This window comes from Notamacropus eugenii, chromosome 5, assembly GCF_028372415.1.
Source record: "Notamacropus eugenii isolate mMacEug1 chromosome 5, mMacEug1.pri_v2, whole genome shotgun sequence".
Classification (NCBI taxonomy): domain Eukaryota; kingdom Metazoa; phylum Chordata; class Mammalia; order Diprotodontia; family Macropodidae; genus Notamacropus; species Notamacropus eugenii.
In genome coordinates, this window is record NC_092876.1 from 416817023 (window position 1) to 416833756 (window position 16734).

General features: G+C 37.7%; 1 protein-coding gene and 1 pseudogene across 2 annotated transcripts in view; both read right to left on the reverse strand.

Annotated features, from left to right (window-relative positions):
• ABCG1 (ATP binding cassette subfamily G member 1) overlaps positions 1–16734 on the reverse strand; it is a 108114-nt gene that overhangs the window by 59341 nt on the left and 32039 nt on the right. For both annotated transcript variants that reach the window (XM_072614884.1, XM_072614885.1), the window contains exon 3: positions 3684–3801. In XM_072614884.1, the coding sequence (XP_072470985.1) occupies positions 3684–3801 (118 nt within the window). The remainder of the gene's footprint in view (positions 1–3683; positions 3802–16734) is intronic.
• On the reverse strand, positions 1332–2198 carry LOC140507029 (ELMO domain-containing protein 3 pseudogene; annotated as a pseudogene).

Sequence of the window (16734 nt, forward strand, 5' to 3'; positions counted from 1 at the left end):
CACAATTCTGATTCTGGTCCTTGTGTCAAAATCATTTTTTTTCCTACTGAGGCATTACTTGTAGATCTGCTTTGGGGCTATTCTCTTTTTCTGGGCTTACCTTTTCACTTTCTCAACCCATAGTATTTCTTTAGTGTATACAGTTTTTTTCCTTCTTTATTCCTGTTTCCTGCCTCAGCTATTGATTTGGTAAATTGTGTTTGGGCCAATTCCTCCTTGGATCTATCCTCCTTGAATAGATAGAGCTTATTTGTTAAGTCCCCTTGTTAGTCTAGAATCTAGAAGGAATCCCCATAATAAAAGGATTTGTTCTGTAAAGTTTGGATTTAGTCAAAGGGCAAAACTTGAGGACCTAGAGAGCCACATGTGGCCTCAATGCTAGAGGTTGCCCACCCCTGATCTAGATGCTGCTGCTATTACTATTGATTCAGACAAAATTGCTGTTATTAGATATTATTAAATCCTACCACAATCTCCATATTCTGTCTCTTGTTAATCCATTGAGGGTTCTGGCCTAGACTGGACTTTATCTTCTAGTATAATAACTAATCAGGAACTAGTTCCATGCTGGGGGTCCTGACAGACTCCATTAAAATGTTGGAGATCATGCTGGTGCTTGGCTTCCTGCACAGCCCTCCTGCTTATGTATGTTCTTAGACCTAACTTCTGTTAGCTCCTGGTGAGCTAACAGAACTGCATAAATGAGCCAGCCTGGGATTCATGGGGCTGGTTCTGTCTCCTCATTTATCCTGACAGTCCAGGTCATTGAACATTGGAATGCATGGCCTTCAAATCCTCTTGCTGAAAGTGCTAGGGGTTTCAAGTTCATTTTAGAAAGCTCTCCCTACCTCTTCTGACTTCCATAGTCTTTTATCTGCCTCTAGTGACTCCTATATTTACTTGTTCTTGAGCTAGCTCTGCTAAGAAGTCTTCTTTATATGTGTCTCTCTCTCTGTTTCATCTGCCTGTTTTTTGTTTGTTGTGCAACTCCGAATTAGATAGAGAAGTTTACTAGCACTTCTCCTTGGTTTTCTTTTTTTTTCACCTCATGGACTTACTGGGGAGAAAAGATGCACACAAGGATATAAACAAAAAATATGAGAGTGAATGTAAAATAATTGGAGGGTGAGTTTGTTTTTGTTGTGGTTTGGCCTTTGTTTCTGAAGAGGACTTTGATATCAGGAAGGTGATGCCATGACTTGCAAGTGAATTGGATTCCAGTGAGGGAGGCCTGTGCAAAGTCACCAGTCTCCCTCCTCAGGAACAATCTGGGTCCTGTGATCAGATGTAGATCAGGACAACTGCAAATGACCCCCAGGGGGGAGGTGGAAGAAGAAGACCACTGCTGTGGGGACTCAAGAAGACTTCATACACTTTAACTAACTTCTAAAGTCAACCGGGGATTCTGGATGTGGAGCTAGGAAAGTGGGAAAATTTCATGGGCTCACAGAAGGGCCTTTAAGTTTATCACAAGATAGAGTAGATGCAGGAGGACCAGAAAGCCTGCCCCTCAAAGGTCTGTGCCTGGATTTGATCCTTGAAAGCCCAATTCCTCCCAGTGAGTTCCATAGAGGGCACAGTCAAATCTGGAACCCATGAGCTTCCTATAGCTGGTTTGAAGTTCATGGTCATGCATGGAGTCTTCATTATCTAGGCTGACTGGGCAATGGTCAGGATTAAATCCTATTTTTCCTGAGGGCCATCGTGCAGTTGGGAGGGGTCCCCAAAGAGGGAGTGAAAGAGAACAGAGAGCCATCTCTGGAGAACTGCTGACTGAATCTTCCACAAATGGAGAGGTCAGCTGTCTGGAAGTGCTGGAGCACCTCACTGAAGGAAATCAGATGCCCTGGTCTGTTTGGACTTTCCCAGCCTCCTGCTCCTGGCTAAATATTTTCCATTGCTTCTCATTCCTCCTGGGCTCTGAGTACCTCCATACTATCACTGGCTGGATCCAATCTACTGCCTTCCTGGTCAAAGCCTGGAGGACTGTCTGGTACTTCAGGGTAGAAATTGGTACACATCTGATGACTAGAGGGAAATCCTCATAACCTGTCCATCTTCTCTCTCTTTCCCATTGGGGGACAGCAAGCTCTCTCATTCATGTCTCAACAGTGTTCCTTTAGGAAAGCGTTGAGAACTCAGTACAACATGGCTCAGTACAAAATTTCTGGTAAGGCCAGAAATTGAGAAGCCACAGGTGAAAGTTGAAAAATCAAGGCCTCCATCTTTTCATTGGTCATACAGGCTGAGGCTAAAGAAACAGGACTCATAAGAAATCAAAAGGCAACTGGTAACTTCAAGATTTCTGTCCAACCAACTCTGGGGAATTCAGTTCTCCCTTGGAATCTTTGAAAGATGCATTGATGTTGGTGACTTGGATTTGCTAACTTTTCTGTGCTGCAAGGCTAAGATGCTACTGAAGATCAAGTCTCTGCACTCTCAGATCTAAGTGAACTATTGATTCTCCCTCAGTTCTGCCAGCATGAACATCAGGCTATGTTTCCATGTACCAGAAAGTACTCCAAAACCCAGGCCTGGTAAAGAGTTGGTCTTCTTGTGTAGCAAACAAAGCCCTAGGCAGTGGCTGGGGCTATTGTGTTCAACTTTGCCTCAGCCTCCCCTTCCCCCCTTGGTGGTCCCCTTTCCCCGGGAGCCACCTGGGTCTAGCAGCTGCCACCTCAAAACACTCCCCTTGATTTTCTTTAACATTTGCATTCTTGGGGTTATTTCAGATAGTTCCTGTTGTGGCATAGCTTGGCTTCCTTTTGTCCTTAAATATAATTATCTTAACCTGAAGTCTTTTCTAGATTTTCAAATTTTAATATAGGAGAGCAAGGAGGGTTTTTTTGTTATTTTTTAATAATGGGTCAAAGTGATCAAGAGGAAGCTTTACAAATATTATCTCATGTGATACTCAGGACAACTTTAAAAGATAGATACTATTGCTATCCTAATTTTATAGTTGAGGAAATTGAGACAAACAAAGCTTAAATTACTTGCCCAGGGTCACAACGCTGATAAGTGTTGAAGGCCAGATTTGAACTCAGGTCTTCCTGGCTTTCAGGGCCACTGCACTGCCTAGTAGCCCCTAACATGTCTTGTCCTTCAATGTTTCTTTATTTTTGTTCTCACTGGTAACTCTCACCTTCAAAATGGACCCCAACCCTTTATCATAAATTTTACTCATTCTTCAAAGGTTAAGGTCAGGCCAAGTCCTTGTTCCTTAATGGATCACAGATTCAGGATTAGAATCAACTTTACAGATCATTTTGTCCAACCTCTTCATTTTATAGGCAAAGACAACTGCTCACAACAGATAATAAATATCAGAGACTGACATGATGTGAAAACCAGTGTTCTTTCTCCTCCACCACATTCCTCCTTGAAACCTTCTCAATCTACAATGAAATCCCCTTCCCCTGAACTCAGGGCACTTACAGGCATTTAACATTTACCATGTACTTTTCTCTTAATATTACTATTTGACTTTTCATTTATGCAGGTCCTGAAGGTTTCCTTAACTCAAGTGTGAGCTCCCTAAAGTCAGGCTTAGTTCTCTGTATCTCCCATAGCACCTACAATAGCAGGAGGTTCAATCAGTATCTGTTTCACTTAACACTTAATGGCAATAAGTATGCAATTGCAATGGTAAAGCTCTTGTACTCGGTTTCCTTTTTAGTCACCTGTATCCTGCCAGGATGTTCATGAGCGTTGATTTTCCAGCTCCAGAAGGACCCATGATTGCAACAAGTTCTCCACTGCTGAATTTCCCTGAAATTCCTTTCAAAAGAGTCTTGTATCCTGAAAAAAGTACATCGATATTTTATTATCTAAGACATAATGAATACTTACTTTAAACTCCCATATGTGCAAACACACACACAGAGCAAAATTGACACATACCATATGAGATTACATAAATCCAGTAATTAACTGCAGGCATTAAATCAATACTTCTCAAGCCACCTGGCACCATGGTTTCAGCAACAATATGGACCCTATGATTTCTTAAAAGCTATTTTTTTGTCAGTAGAATTTCAGTGGTATATAAGTACCTCTAAAACCCTTTGTTTTTAAGGACTTTATCATGATCCAGTAGAAAATTCCTCTTGGGTGTATGTGAAATTTCAACCCAAAACTATCTTAGAGGAAATATTGGAGGGAGGGGATATAGAGGATCACATCATCTAGGACTGTATTGATTTTGTTAAATAAATAATTTGAAAAAATTGTTTAAAGGTTAAAATGAAAAGCCATAGAATTTAAAGGCAAAACTTTTAGGTTCACAATTTAGAGTACACCATCATATCAGAAAGTATGCTAAAATATCCAAGATTCACAATAATATATTCAACTCTCATGTAAATGAGGTCCATCTAAAAGGTCATAAAAGAAACATGTATATTTTGGGAAACTCAAAAATATTATTCTTCCAATTATATAGTGACAGACTCTCCCAATAATGTTTCCCACTGTTTTTCTGTTTTCCAAAGCCAAAATAAAAAAAAGAAGAAACAAAAAATTCAGATAACCATAACAATAACACATATTTGTACAGTGCTTTAAGGTTTTCAAAGCACTTTCCTCATCATAATCCGGTAAAAGAGGTATTACAAGTATTATAGTATTCCCATTTTACAAATGAGGATACTGAAGGTGACAGAGGTCAAATGACAGGACCAAGGCCACATCACTAGTAAATATTAGCTTTAGAATTAGAACCCAGATCTCTTCTAATTGTAAAGCTGAACAGCTTCCCTCAGGGTCTCTAACCTCAGATTGTTCTTATGTACTCTAGAAGGTGGTCCTTAGTTGTATTTCACAGCCATTTCTTTACATTCCACAATTTTTTCAGGCACAGTCCTATTTTGAACAGAAGTCCCTAGGGTCTTGTTTAAGAGATACTATACGGGCTGGAAATTAAAGACAAAGAACTACTGTGACATTGACTCATTACTGAGACTAAGTGTTACTTGGGGGAACAAAGACCTGTTAGCATTAGGACTTAGAGATAGGAAAAAGTATAAGAAAGAGAGAACATAAAATCACTATGAACTGCTAAGACTAAGTCCAAGTCCCTACTTATTAAAATTATAACCTAATAATGAAACTATGAGTTAGTTTTCTACTTCCTTATTGGTAGGATACAAGTCAGGATTCAAAGCTATGTATACAGGGTTAATCAGATTTAGTGACTCCAGAAGGAAAGTTCCATAAGCAGATTGGTTAACCCAGAGAGCCCACCTTTACAGTCAATAGTTTTTACTAACTAGTTTGAAGTTGTTTTGATAGATCTCCCTACCACTCAGGAGATTAAGCCCTATATTCAGAGCTACAACATATTAGGAAAATCATCTTACCTCTATGGGTCTTAAGAAATCTTATCAATGCTTTGACCAACCATGTTTACAGAGTATCTTTGATGATGCGTATTACCCAACTCCCTAGAGAAAGATGATAGACTCATAGTAAAGAAAGAACCATATATTGTTGGACATGATCATGATTGCTGGGTGGAATCATTTGGCTTGATTATGCTTATTTGTTACAGATTGAGAGGGCATCTAAGAGTAGTAATAGTAACACAAATGAGAGGGTCACTGACATGCTTTTTTTTTCAATTCACAGAAGAGAACAGAGAAATGTTCGTAAGAAAGCATAGAGAAGTGAGGAGATCTGAAAGTAATGCAGGATTTTTTACACACTTTTAGACAAGTAGCATGAAATAGAGATTTATGATCTCATATATAAAGTGCATTTTGTGTTTTGCAGGACACATGAAAATGTTCTTCTTGGGGGGGAGGTATTTAAGTTCAAAATTAAAAAAAATAAATTAAAAAATAAAATTTAAAACTACCCCAACCTATTACAATTAGAGAGTAAAGTGAAAATAGAAAGATCCCACTGGTAACCTCCCAAAAGAAATACCAAATTGAAAACTCCCAGGAACATCACAGCCAAAATCTGGACCTTTAAGGTAGAAAAAAAAATGACTACCCTCAGTCAGAAAGAAAGAGTGTAAGTACCAAGGATTCACAGTCAAGACAGTCATAAAGGAAAGGATAACTTGATATATGATATTCCAGAAGTCAAAAGATAAAGGTTTAAAACCAAGAAAAATCTACCCAGAAAAACTTGAGTATAATCTCAGGGGAAAGGAGGGGGAGGGAAGGAAATGGAAGGGAAGGAGAAAGGACCTTTAATAAAATAGAGTACTTCTAAATAGTCTCCTTGAAGAACTGAATGGATACTTTGAAATGTGAACACAGGAAAGATAGAAAAGTAAAATGCATTTGAGTAACTGGGAATTTACGATGATGAAATGTTTATAACATAGTAGGGAGAAAAAGAAACAAGGCTCTCCTCAGAACCCTGTTTTAAAAGGTCATAGAGGGCCTGGGAACAATTTAGTTATATTTTAATTATTTAAAGAGAATAAAGAAATGAGAAGGGAAAAAAGAATACATTAGAAGACAAAGAGTGAGAAAGTGGATTGAATTATTTCACTTAATCACAGACATGAAAAGAAGACTATATAAACACGCAGGAAGGGACTGGGAAATGGGCTAAACATGAACTTCCTCTTCATGAGAACTAGACAAAAGAGAGTTGACTATATACACACGATAGAATGGTGTAGAAATATATCAAACCCAAGTAGGAAATGGAAAAAGGAATAGGGGATTAAAGAGAATATATTCAAGGAGAAATAAGTCATCAGCAAAACAAAGTCCATCTTCAGAGGGTAAAGGGGAAAATAAAGGAAAGAAAGGGCAAGAATCTGTGACTGACAACTGGGCAGGGTAAAGAGAATTGAAATATTGGAATGGAAGCAGAATGCATAAAATATAGATTACTAGTAGTTAACACATTCTGTAAAGCAAAAAGCAAAAACAAAAACATTTGGGGATGCAACTAAAATAAACTAAAAAAACTCAAATATAAACATAAAAACTTTGACTAGAGATTATTGAAATTGAAAGCAAAAGACTTTTGAATTAATGACACTAGAAGCTAATTTTAAAAATAAAACCAATAAAATAGACAAACCAGTGGCTAGTCTGCCCAAAAGGTGAGGAAGGGGAGTGTGGGAGAGGGCACCAAATTGTCCACATGAAAAATGAAATAAGATGAGTCATACAAAATAAAAACAAAATAAAGGAAATTATTTGAAAAAAATTATTTTGCCCAATTATACATCACTCCAAAAACTCACAATTTTAATAAAAAAGATGAATAGCTACAAAAAATATAAAATATCAGATTAACACAAAAAAGAGATAATTTAAGTAACCCAATCTGAAAAAGAAATATTGAGCAAACTATAAATGAGCTTACAAAAGCAGAAAACAATAACTCTGGAACTACATTACATTATAATAAGTTCTATCAAACATTCAAAGAACATTTGATTCCTATGTTACATAAACTGTTGGCAAAAATAGGAAAAGAAGAAATTCAGTCAATTCCTTCTAAGACCCAAATATATGCTATACCAAGGAGACAAATTAGAGAAAAACCTATACACCAACATCCCTAAGATGTTTTAAATTTTCAAATAAAATATTATTGAAGACACTACAACAACATATAAAAAAATTAACCATATATTATGACAAGGCATAACTTAAACAAGATGGGTTCCATATTAGGAAACTTATAAATATGTATATATATATATATATATATATACACACACACACACACACACACACATACATATACTATATGTAATGTAATATAGTATATAAATTATTAACAAAAAGCAAGAAATCACTCGGTTATATTAATAGATGTTGAAAAAAAGCTTTTGACAAATGTGGGAAACAAAAGAAAAAGTTCTGTTTCCACAGGGTCAAAACTTTCAGTGGTGAAAGTTATCAGAATTATGACCTAGAAGAGTCAGGTAAAGAAGGTCAGAAACTTGTGTGCAGGCTTGACAAACTCTTTGAGGGAAAGCTTATCAGAAAGGAGAACACGAATCATTTTAAGGAGCCATCAAAAAAATTCCAACTGCACTTGTTAATGATATAGAGTGGATGTATCAAAAGACTGTGACCCAAAAGAGAACTGGCCAATCCATCCTCTGATGGGAGGATCTGTCCTGCATTAACTTTATAAAAATGACCTCACTTCCATCTCTCTCTCTCTTTCCCTTTCTGAAGAAGGGTGGAGTTCACCTTAACCAAGGCATTCAATTTCTCTGAACTCTAATAAATTTCCTTGATACATTTTTGTGTGTCAAGTGCGTTTTTAACAACAAATATAACACCTATTTCCATTAAAGACATTAAAAAGCATAGAAATAAATGGACCTTTCCTTCATATACATAGTATCTATCTAAGGTCAAGAGCCTCTTCAAGCTGTACTGCTGACCTATATCCACAGGATTTTCTCAACTATGACATAAAAACAAATCTCTTCATCCTAGATCAATTCAGTCCTGAACTACTCACATTGGTATATCTCTGACTCTTCTCCATGGTATCTTTAAAAAATTTTTTTCTAATTTATTTATTTTTAGTTTTCAACATTCATTTACACAAGATTTTGAGTTCTAAATTTTCTCCCCATCTCTCCCATCCCTCCCCCAAGACACCATGCATTCTGAGTACCCCTTGCCCCTATCTGCCCACCCTTCTATCACACCCTTCCCTTCTCTTATTCCCATCCTCTCTATTTTCTTGGAGGGTAAGATAGATTTCTATGACCCATTGCCTCTATAACTTATTTCCCAATTGCATGTAAAAACAATTTTTAACATTTGTTTTTAAAACTTTGAGTTTCAACTTCTCTGCCTTCCTCCCTCCCCACCCATCTCCATTGAGAAGGCAAGCAATTTGATATGTTTTACATGTGTAGTCAAGCAAAAGACTTCCATAAAAGTCATGCTGTTAAAGACTAACTATATTTCCTTCCATCCTATCCTGCCCCGCATTTATTCTATTCTATCTTTTGACCTTATCCCTCCTCAAAAGTATTTACTTCTAATTACTCCTTCCTCCCATTTGCCCTCCCTTCTATCATCCCCCAACCCTCCATTTATCCCCTTCTCCTCTACTTTCCTGTAGTGTAAGACAGATTTTCATAGCAAATTGAGTATGCATGTTATTCCATCCTTAAGCTAAAAATGATGAGGGTAAGTTTCACTTTTTCCTCTCACCTCCTCTCTCTTCCCTTCCATTGAAAAAGCTTTTTCTTGCCTCTTTTATGTGAGAGATAATTTGCCCTATTCTATTTTTCCCTTCTCCCAATATATTCCTCTCTCACTCCATAATTTTTTTAGATATCATCCCTTCCTATTCAACTCACCCTATGTCCTCAGGCTATATCCCTCCAACTACCCAAACACTGAGAAAAGTCTCAAGAGTTACAAATATCTTTCCATGTAGGAATGTAAACAATTCAACATTAGTAAGTCCTTTATGATTTCTCTTTCCTGTTTACCCTTCCATGCTTCTCATGATTCTTGTGTTTGAAAATCAAATTTTCTATTCAGCTCTGGTCTTTTCTTCAAGAATTCTTGAAAGTCCTCTGTTTCATTGAATTACCACTTTTTCCTCTGAAGTATTATAATCAGTTTTGCTGGGTAGCTGATTCTTGGTTTTAGTCCTAGTTCCTTTTATTTCTGGAATATCATATTCCAAGCCCTTTGATCCCTTCATGTGGAAGCTGCTAGATCTTATGTTATCCTGATTGTATTTCTACAATACTCAAATTGTTTCTTTCTGGTTGCTTGCAATATTTTCTCCTTGACCTGAGAGCTCTGAAATTTGACTTCCTTTTGGGATTTCTTTTAGAAGGTGATCAGTGGATTCTGCCAGTACTTATTTTACCCTCTGGTTCAAGAATATTAGGGCAGCTTTCCTTGATAATTTCTTGAAAGATGATGTCTAGGCTCTTTTTTGATCATGGCTTTCAGGTCATCCCATAATTTTTAAATTGTCTCTCCTGGATCTATTTCCCAGGTCAGTTGCTTTTCCAATGAGATATTTCACATTGCCTGTTATTTTTCATTCCTTTGGTTTTGTTTTATAATTTCTCGATTTTTCTTAAAGTCATTAGCTTCCATCTACTCCATTCTAATCTTTAAGGAATTATTTTCTTCAGTGAGCTTTTGGACCTCCTTTTCTATCTGGTAAATTCTGCTTTTTAGGGGACTTTTCTCTTCATTAGCTTTTTGGATCTCTTTTGTCATTTGTGCTAGTCTATTCTTTACAGTGTTATTTTCTTCAGTATTTTTCTTTGAGTCTCCTTTAGCAAGTAGTTGACTAGTTTTTCATGATTTTCTTGCATCACTCTCATTTCTCTTCCCAATTTTTGCTCTACTTCTCTTACTTGATTTTCAAAATCCTTTTTGAGCTCTTCCATGGCTTGAGACAAATTCATATTTTTCTTGGAGGCTTTGGGTGGACTTTGTTTTCTTCTGTTTGCATGTTTTGGTCTTTCTTGTCACCAAAGTAAGATTCTATAGTCTAATTCTTTTTCTGGTTTTTGCTCATTTCCCAGCCATTTACTTGACTTTTGAGCTCTTTGTCAAGATGGATCTCTGCTTCCAGTGGGGATGGAGGGGTGTACTGTCAATCACTCAATTGCCCCCCACAATCTGTGGGCCTAGAGCTCCAGAAACAGTGGCTGCAGCTGCCCCTGCTGCTGCCATGGCTGCTGCAGGTTCTTCTGCCCCCTCCCCACTCTTCACCCTCGGCCCAGACCACTCCACTTTCTCCTACTGGTCCCACAGGCTTTTTTCACTGACCTTCCAATTTGTCCTTGGCATTTTGGGGTCCTGAAGTCTGGAAACTGTCAGAGGTGAGAGAGATTCAGTCTCCCCTACACCTGCTCAGGTCCTGTTTGTGCCTGCGCAGCCCATGCTGGACTGTGCCCTGCCCCCTCTGTGGGGCAAGAGACACTTCTCAGTCATCTTCCCGGCTGTCTTGGGCTGGAGATTTGCTTCACTCTGTCATTCTGTGGGTTCTGCAGTTCCAGAATTTGTTTAGAGGCATTTTTTACAGGTATTTGGCTGGATTTGGCAGGAACACTCTAGAAAGTCCATGCTGTTACTCTACCATCTTGACTCCGCCCCTCCTCTGCGATATTTTCTCTGACATACCACAGAAATCTCTTCACCCTAGAAGCTCATTCTACCCCTCAATATTTCTTACATTAGAAGTATACTCTCACTTTGAGGAAAATTCCTCCCTTTTATGGTCAATCATGTTTTAATTCCTCCCAAGGCTGCATTGTTAATTCACTAGACTTTCTTTCTTTGCCCGACATACCTATTTGATCAACATATCTATTTAGACCAAGATGTCATATCATGAACCACTTACCTGTTCTGAGTGCCTTCATTCCTCCCCCCTCACTTTTTAGCTACCTTTTGTGTACTGTCTTCCCTGTTAGAATATAAAACTTCTGAACCAGAATTTGAATAGGAAAACATACAGTATTTATAATAGTATACATAAAAAGAATAATAAAATGAAGTCAGGGACGATCTTTTATTCTGCTTGCCTTGTATTCCCAGCACTTAGTACAGTACCTGGAACACAATAACATGCTTAATAAATGCTTGTTGATGATTCAATTTGAAAAGAGTTGGCATTATATGTAATTCAGATGAACTAGAAACCTTTTCAATAAGATTGGGAAGCAAAGCAAGTAGATCTATTATCAACCCTATTATTTAACATGCTAAATGTTAGGCAAAGCAATAAGAAAAAGAAATTGAGGAAATAAAGATAGACAAAGAGGAAACAAAACTATTTTTTAATCAAATATCACAGTCTACATAGAGAACCCCAGAGAGTCAAGTAAAAATTTAATTGAAACAATAATTCTGACAAAGTAAAAAGATACAAAATAAAACCCATACAAATCATTAGCCTTTTTTCATATTAACAGTGCAACCCAGAAAAAGAAATAGAGAAATTTCATTCAAAACAACTTCAGAATAAATGCAACATAACAGGGACAACTTTGAGTATATAAGTTGAAAAAACTTTTGCACAGATCAATGACTTAAAACGAAAAAGGAAATAGTTAATTGTAAAAGTAAAGTTTTTACAGAAAGTTTTTCTCACAAAGCCATGATATCCAAAATATGTAAAGATTCAAATATATAATAATGACTCCCATTCCTCTTTACTGAGACTATATAACATAAATGTGTAATAGACCCAGGAAACATGATCGGGTGACATCTTCCATTTATGTTCAGCAACACGTGGGTAAAATGGAAGAAGGTAGACAATGAAAGTAATCCATAGCTAGGATTTGGAAAAGGATGAACAAAGACAGGACAGGGGGACAAGGGGAAAAATACTCAAGGATAGAAAGCAGTATGTTCCAGCCAACAAGTATTAAATACCTGCCACATGTCAGGCATCTCTTTAAGCACTGAGGACACAAAGCAAAACAAAATTAAACAAACAAAGCTAAAGTCAAGGTGCTCAAGGAACTCACAGTCTAATGGTGGGATGTGTTCAATATGAAGTTGAATTAGTTAACATTTTCAAAAGAAGAATTTCATATTAATAGCAATCACATAGAAGGTTACTCCAATTCATAAGTAAGAGAAATGCAAGACAAAACAAGTTTGAGTTTCTACTCAACCATCTGTGAAATTTATGAAATTCCTAAAGCCCACATATTATGTGTGAATTTAAATGCCTTCCCCCTCTTAGCAAACAGCCCTTTTCTTAATATAATAAAGCATATGTTTCATAGTCACATCTACTGGTTCCACCCTTTAAGCATAAGTTTCATATAGGCAAGCTTAAGGGGCCCTAAGACACTGTCTGAGTTCACGCTGTGTGTGTGCTCTAGATAAAGCTCCAACCCCTTCCCTTGCACGTAACTATATCATTCTAAAAATTGTATTAAAAACCCATAGTTTTTTCCACTGATCCGCGAGTCTTAGAGCAGACCAGTCAGTTTGGGCACTAGGGCTGACTTGCTTGTGGGATTGGGGAACCCACATGACTCTGCCTAAGGGGAACCATGATCCAATAACCTTAGTGATCCTGTATCCCTGTAAGCATGGACAACTGTCAGTTGTCCCATCAGTATTGCCTAGTGCTATCTCTGACCCTAGGCATTTACACCTGCTTTTATAATAAACATCAAGTATTATGCATTAGTCCTGACCAGAGTTATTCATAGCACTAGCACTTTACGTTTTTAACACATCTAATTAGCAAAAAAAGATGCAAATAGTAGATGTCAAAAGGGCTGAGGCAAAAGCACTATTTGGTAGAGCTGTGAACTGGCTCAAGTGTCTTGGAAAGCAATTGAGAATTATAGTTGATCTTCAACATTCACATCTTTAACTTTTTCAACTTCTAGCATTCCTGAGATTTTCTTAGTAACCTCATATTCACTTTTGCATTGGCAACTGTGCACATTTCTGGCTAAATGAAGTAGAGATGGACTGTGGGAGTGTCAGAAATAATTCTGAGACCTCACCAATGTCAACGTCTTCTGACATTAAATAAAATACCATCAACCTCTCCTTTGGTTTTCAGAGGCTTGTCAAGATAAACAGGTTTACAGCAGTACTATACAGTACAACACCATTCTACCACCATCTGATACAGTGGAAGGAAAGAATCAGATTTAAAAATATCTTAGTTTTAAGAATTTAATTTGTTGTACAACAGAGATACTGTAGATTTCATGTGTTATGAAAAGTGAATTTTGTCTGAAATTATTTTTTTAACTGAGATATTAGCATAAAAGATCAAAGAATTCTAGGGAATTACTATCAAGAAAAATGTTTTGCATGTTACCAATTTTATTTTGCTTACTGAATTTTATTGGGTTATTTTTACAGTTACTGCTAGGAAAATGCATATTATTAGAAGTGTATACAGAAAAGCATAATTTCAGAAATGTCTGGTGAAAGATTATAATTTTTGGTGGTTGTAGGCACCTGACCCCCTATTTCTCATAGGTACAATGTATTCACTTTTTTAAACTTTCACTCCATTTTCCGGGAACTTTACCCCTACAAAAGTTGAGGATTGACTATATGTGACTATAATGTCCATTTGCTTTGACCCAGAGATCTCACTATTAGTCACATACTTCAAGGAGGTAAAAAATAAAGAGGTCCCTTAAACACCAAAATATTTAAAGAAACAAACTAATGGAAACCAAAGAGATGTCCATTAAGTGGATACTGGCTTAACAAACTTGTACATGAATGTAATGGAATATTGTTGTGTTATAAAGGATAAGATGATAGAAGCACAGGTTTAGGGTCAGAAGAGACTCCAGAAGCCAATTAGCTCAACCTTCTCATTTAACAGATGGGGAAACTGAAGGTAAGTGATTTTAGGTCACACGGGTAGAGAGCAACACAGATAGGCTTTGAACCCCAGTCTTCTGACTCCAGAGACAGTGTTCTTTTACCTATTCCACACTGCCCCCAAAGGTGCTAAACTTAGACTTCAGAAGGAGTGGGTTCAAATCCTACTTAGACATTTAATAGCTGTCTGACTTTAGGCAAATCATTTAATCTCTGTGAGCCTCAGTTCCTTCATCAATACAACTGGGGAAATAAAAGTACCTACCCCACAGGGTTGTTATGATAACCAAATAAAATAATAATATGCAAAGTACATTTGGTTAATCTGAAGAATTGTGGAATTATGTTGGGGGTGTAAGCTCAGTTCCATGTGGACAGTCTCCGGCGGGTAAAGGTGAGGACTTCTAAACCTTAGAGTTCTCATGAGGCCCCCCAGGGAACAGCAGGGAATTGAGGTGTGAGATCGGGCTATCTCGTGCATTTCCGCCTCTTCCCGTGGGAAAAGTGCTGGGAGAGAGCATCCCCACCCTCGAGATTGGCCCGGGGTCTGAGCACACCTATTGTTATCTAACAGGCACGGTATTCAGGTGCAAACTATGCGACAGGAGAGCTTAAGTAGGGTCAGGAAAGCCTGAAGGCGCTCTGAGTGCTGAGGGGCCCTTAGAGGACAGAAGGCCCCTCTTCCTTCTCTCCTCTCTTCTTTCTTCCCTCTCCCCTCTCTCCCCACTTCCACTTCCATTTCCAATCTCTTACTGTAAGATCTTTGCCTCCTTGAGAGATTCCTCGCTCCCCAGGAAGAGTTCCCCCTGCACATGTAACCAAGACCCTGAATAAAGCCTAACCCTTGTTCGACTCTGGCAAGTCTCTTCTCTCATACTTTTATCCGGTTTGGCCAGCCGAAGACCTGCGATAGGTAAGGTAAGACTCGGGTAGCCCACAGGCCTCTAGGCCTGGCAGAATTACATCTTCTTAATTGGATAAACTGCAGTTTACCTCTGTATTCTGTGCTAGACATGCACACACACATATGTGTTCATAAGCATGTATATAGAAATATATACATGTATATACATATGTGTGCATATATGTATACACATACATATACACAGAATATATACACACACAGAAATTTTTTTTATAAAGAAGTTTGGGGCAAGGTTAGATAGGCAGGAAAAGATACTAAAAAAGATACTTAAGTATCTTAAGATAGTCAGGAAAAGATACTTAAGGACCTTTTTAAGTATCGTGAATAAAGTATTTAAATATTTTAAGTAAAGATACTTAAAAAAAAGAAAGAGGATTCTGGATACTTAAATTGATACAAATATCTTTTAAATATAGCCATTTATACAGGACAAAAGAAAAGAGCTACCTTTTTCCTCACTTAGTTAATCCACATTTGTTAAACTCCTCCTCCAAGAAAGAAAAGGTGAGTTCCTAGAAATATTCAAAGTCCTATAAGTTTTCCTTTGTAATCTTAAAATGACTGGGAGAAAGGTTGTAGTTGCTTGTCCTTCGGAGGACCATGATATCAGAGACTTGATGCCATGATAATGCAAGTAATTGGATTTAAGTGAGGGAGGGCTGTGCAGAGTCACCAGCTACACTTTCTCCTTGAAAGCCTTCAGGGTGTAGCTTTGAGATACGGATCAAGGCAACTAGAGATGGCCCTGGGGAGGCCTTGGCCTTCTTAAACTAAGGTCTTTATCTGGGCTCAGTTTGACTGAGGCAATTCCCATTGAGTGATTAAGGCTAGATAAGAAAAGAGACTGAGAACAGCCTCTTCAACTAGTGAAAAAAAAAAAAACCTCTCAGATGAGAGGGGAAGACCTTCGGGTATTTCTGGCCAAAATAGAAACAATTGCAATTTACATTCACTCTGAGCCAATCAGGGTATAAATAATGACCAAGTTGCACTTGGTCTGGGACCTATTGTTGTCCAATCCATGAGAGCCATGAGTTTAAGGCATGGTCCCTAAGAAAAAAAGTTTTCAGCATGAAAATTTATCCTCCTTTTACATCCCTTTGAGCACAGTGCCTGCAGGGAGAAAGGAAGGTACCGAAGGAAACATTCTGTAACTGTCAAAGAGGCATCATTCCTAAAGACAAAAATATATTAACAGTAAATATAGGACAAAATGGAATTTGTTATGTTTTTTTTCCCAAATCCGTGTTCAAAAGAGTGCTGGTATAACTGTGCACAGAAACCAGGGAACTAGGAGCCTTTCAGCCCCATCCAAGCTTAAGGTATCCATCCCCTCAAGTCCCTGACACATTCTTATCATTTAGAGGAAGGGAAAGGATATTTGGGGTTTAGTATCCCCTCAGGCCTTTTCAGGACCTCTAGGTACGTTATCAAAGGTAGGACTAATTGGAAACCCACAGTTACCCAAACCATCACATGTAGTTAACTCTATACAAT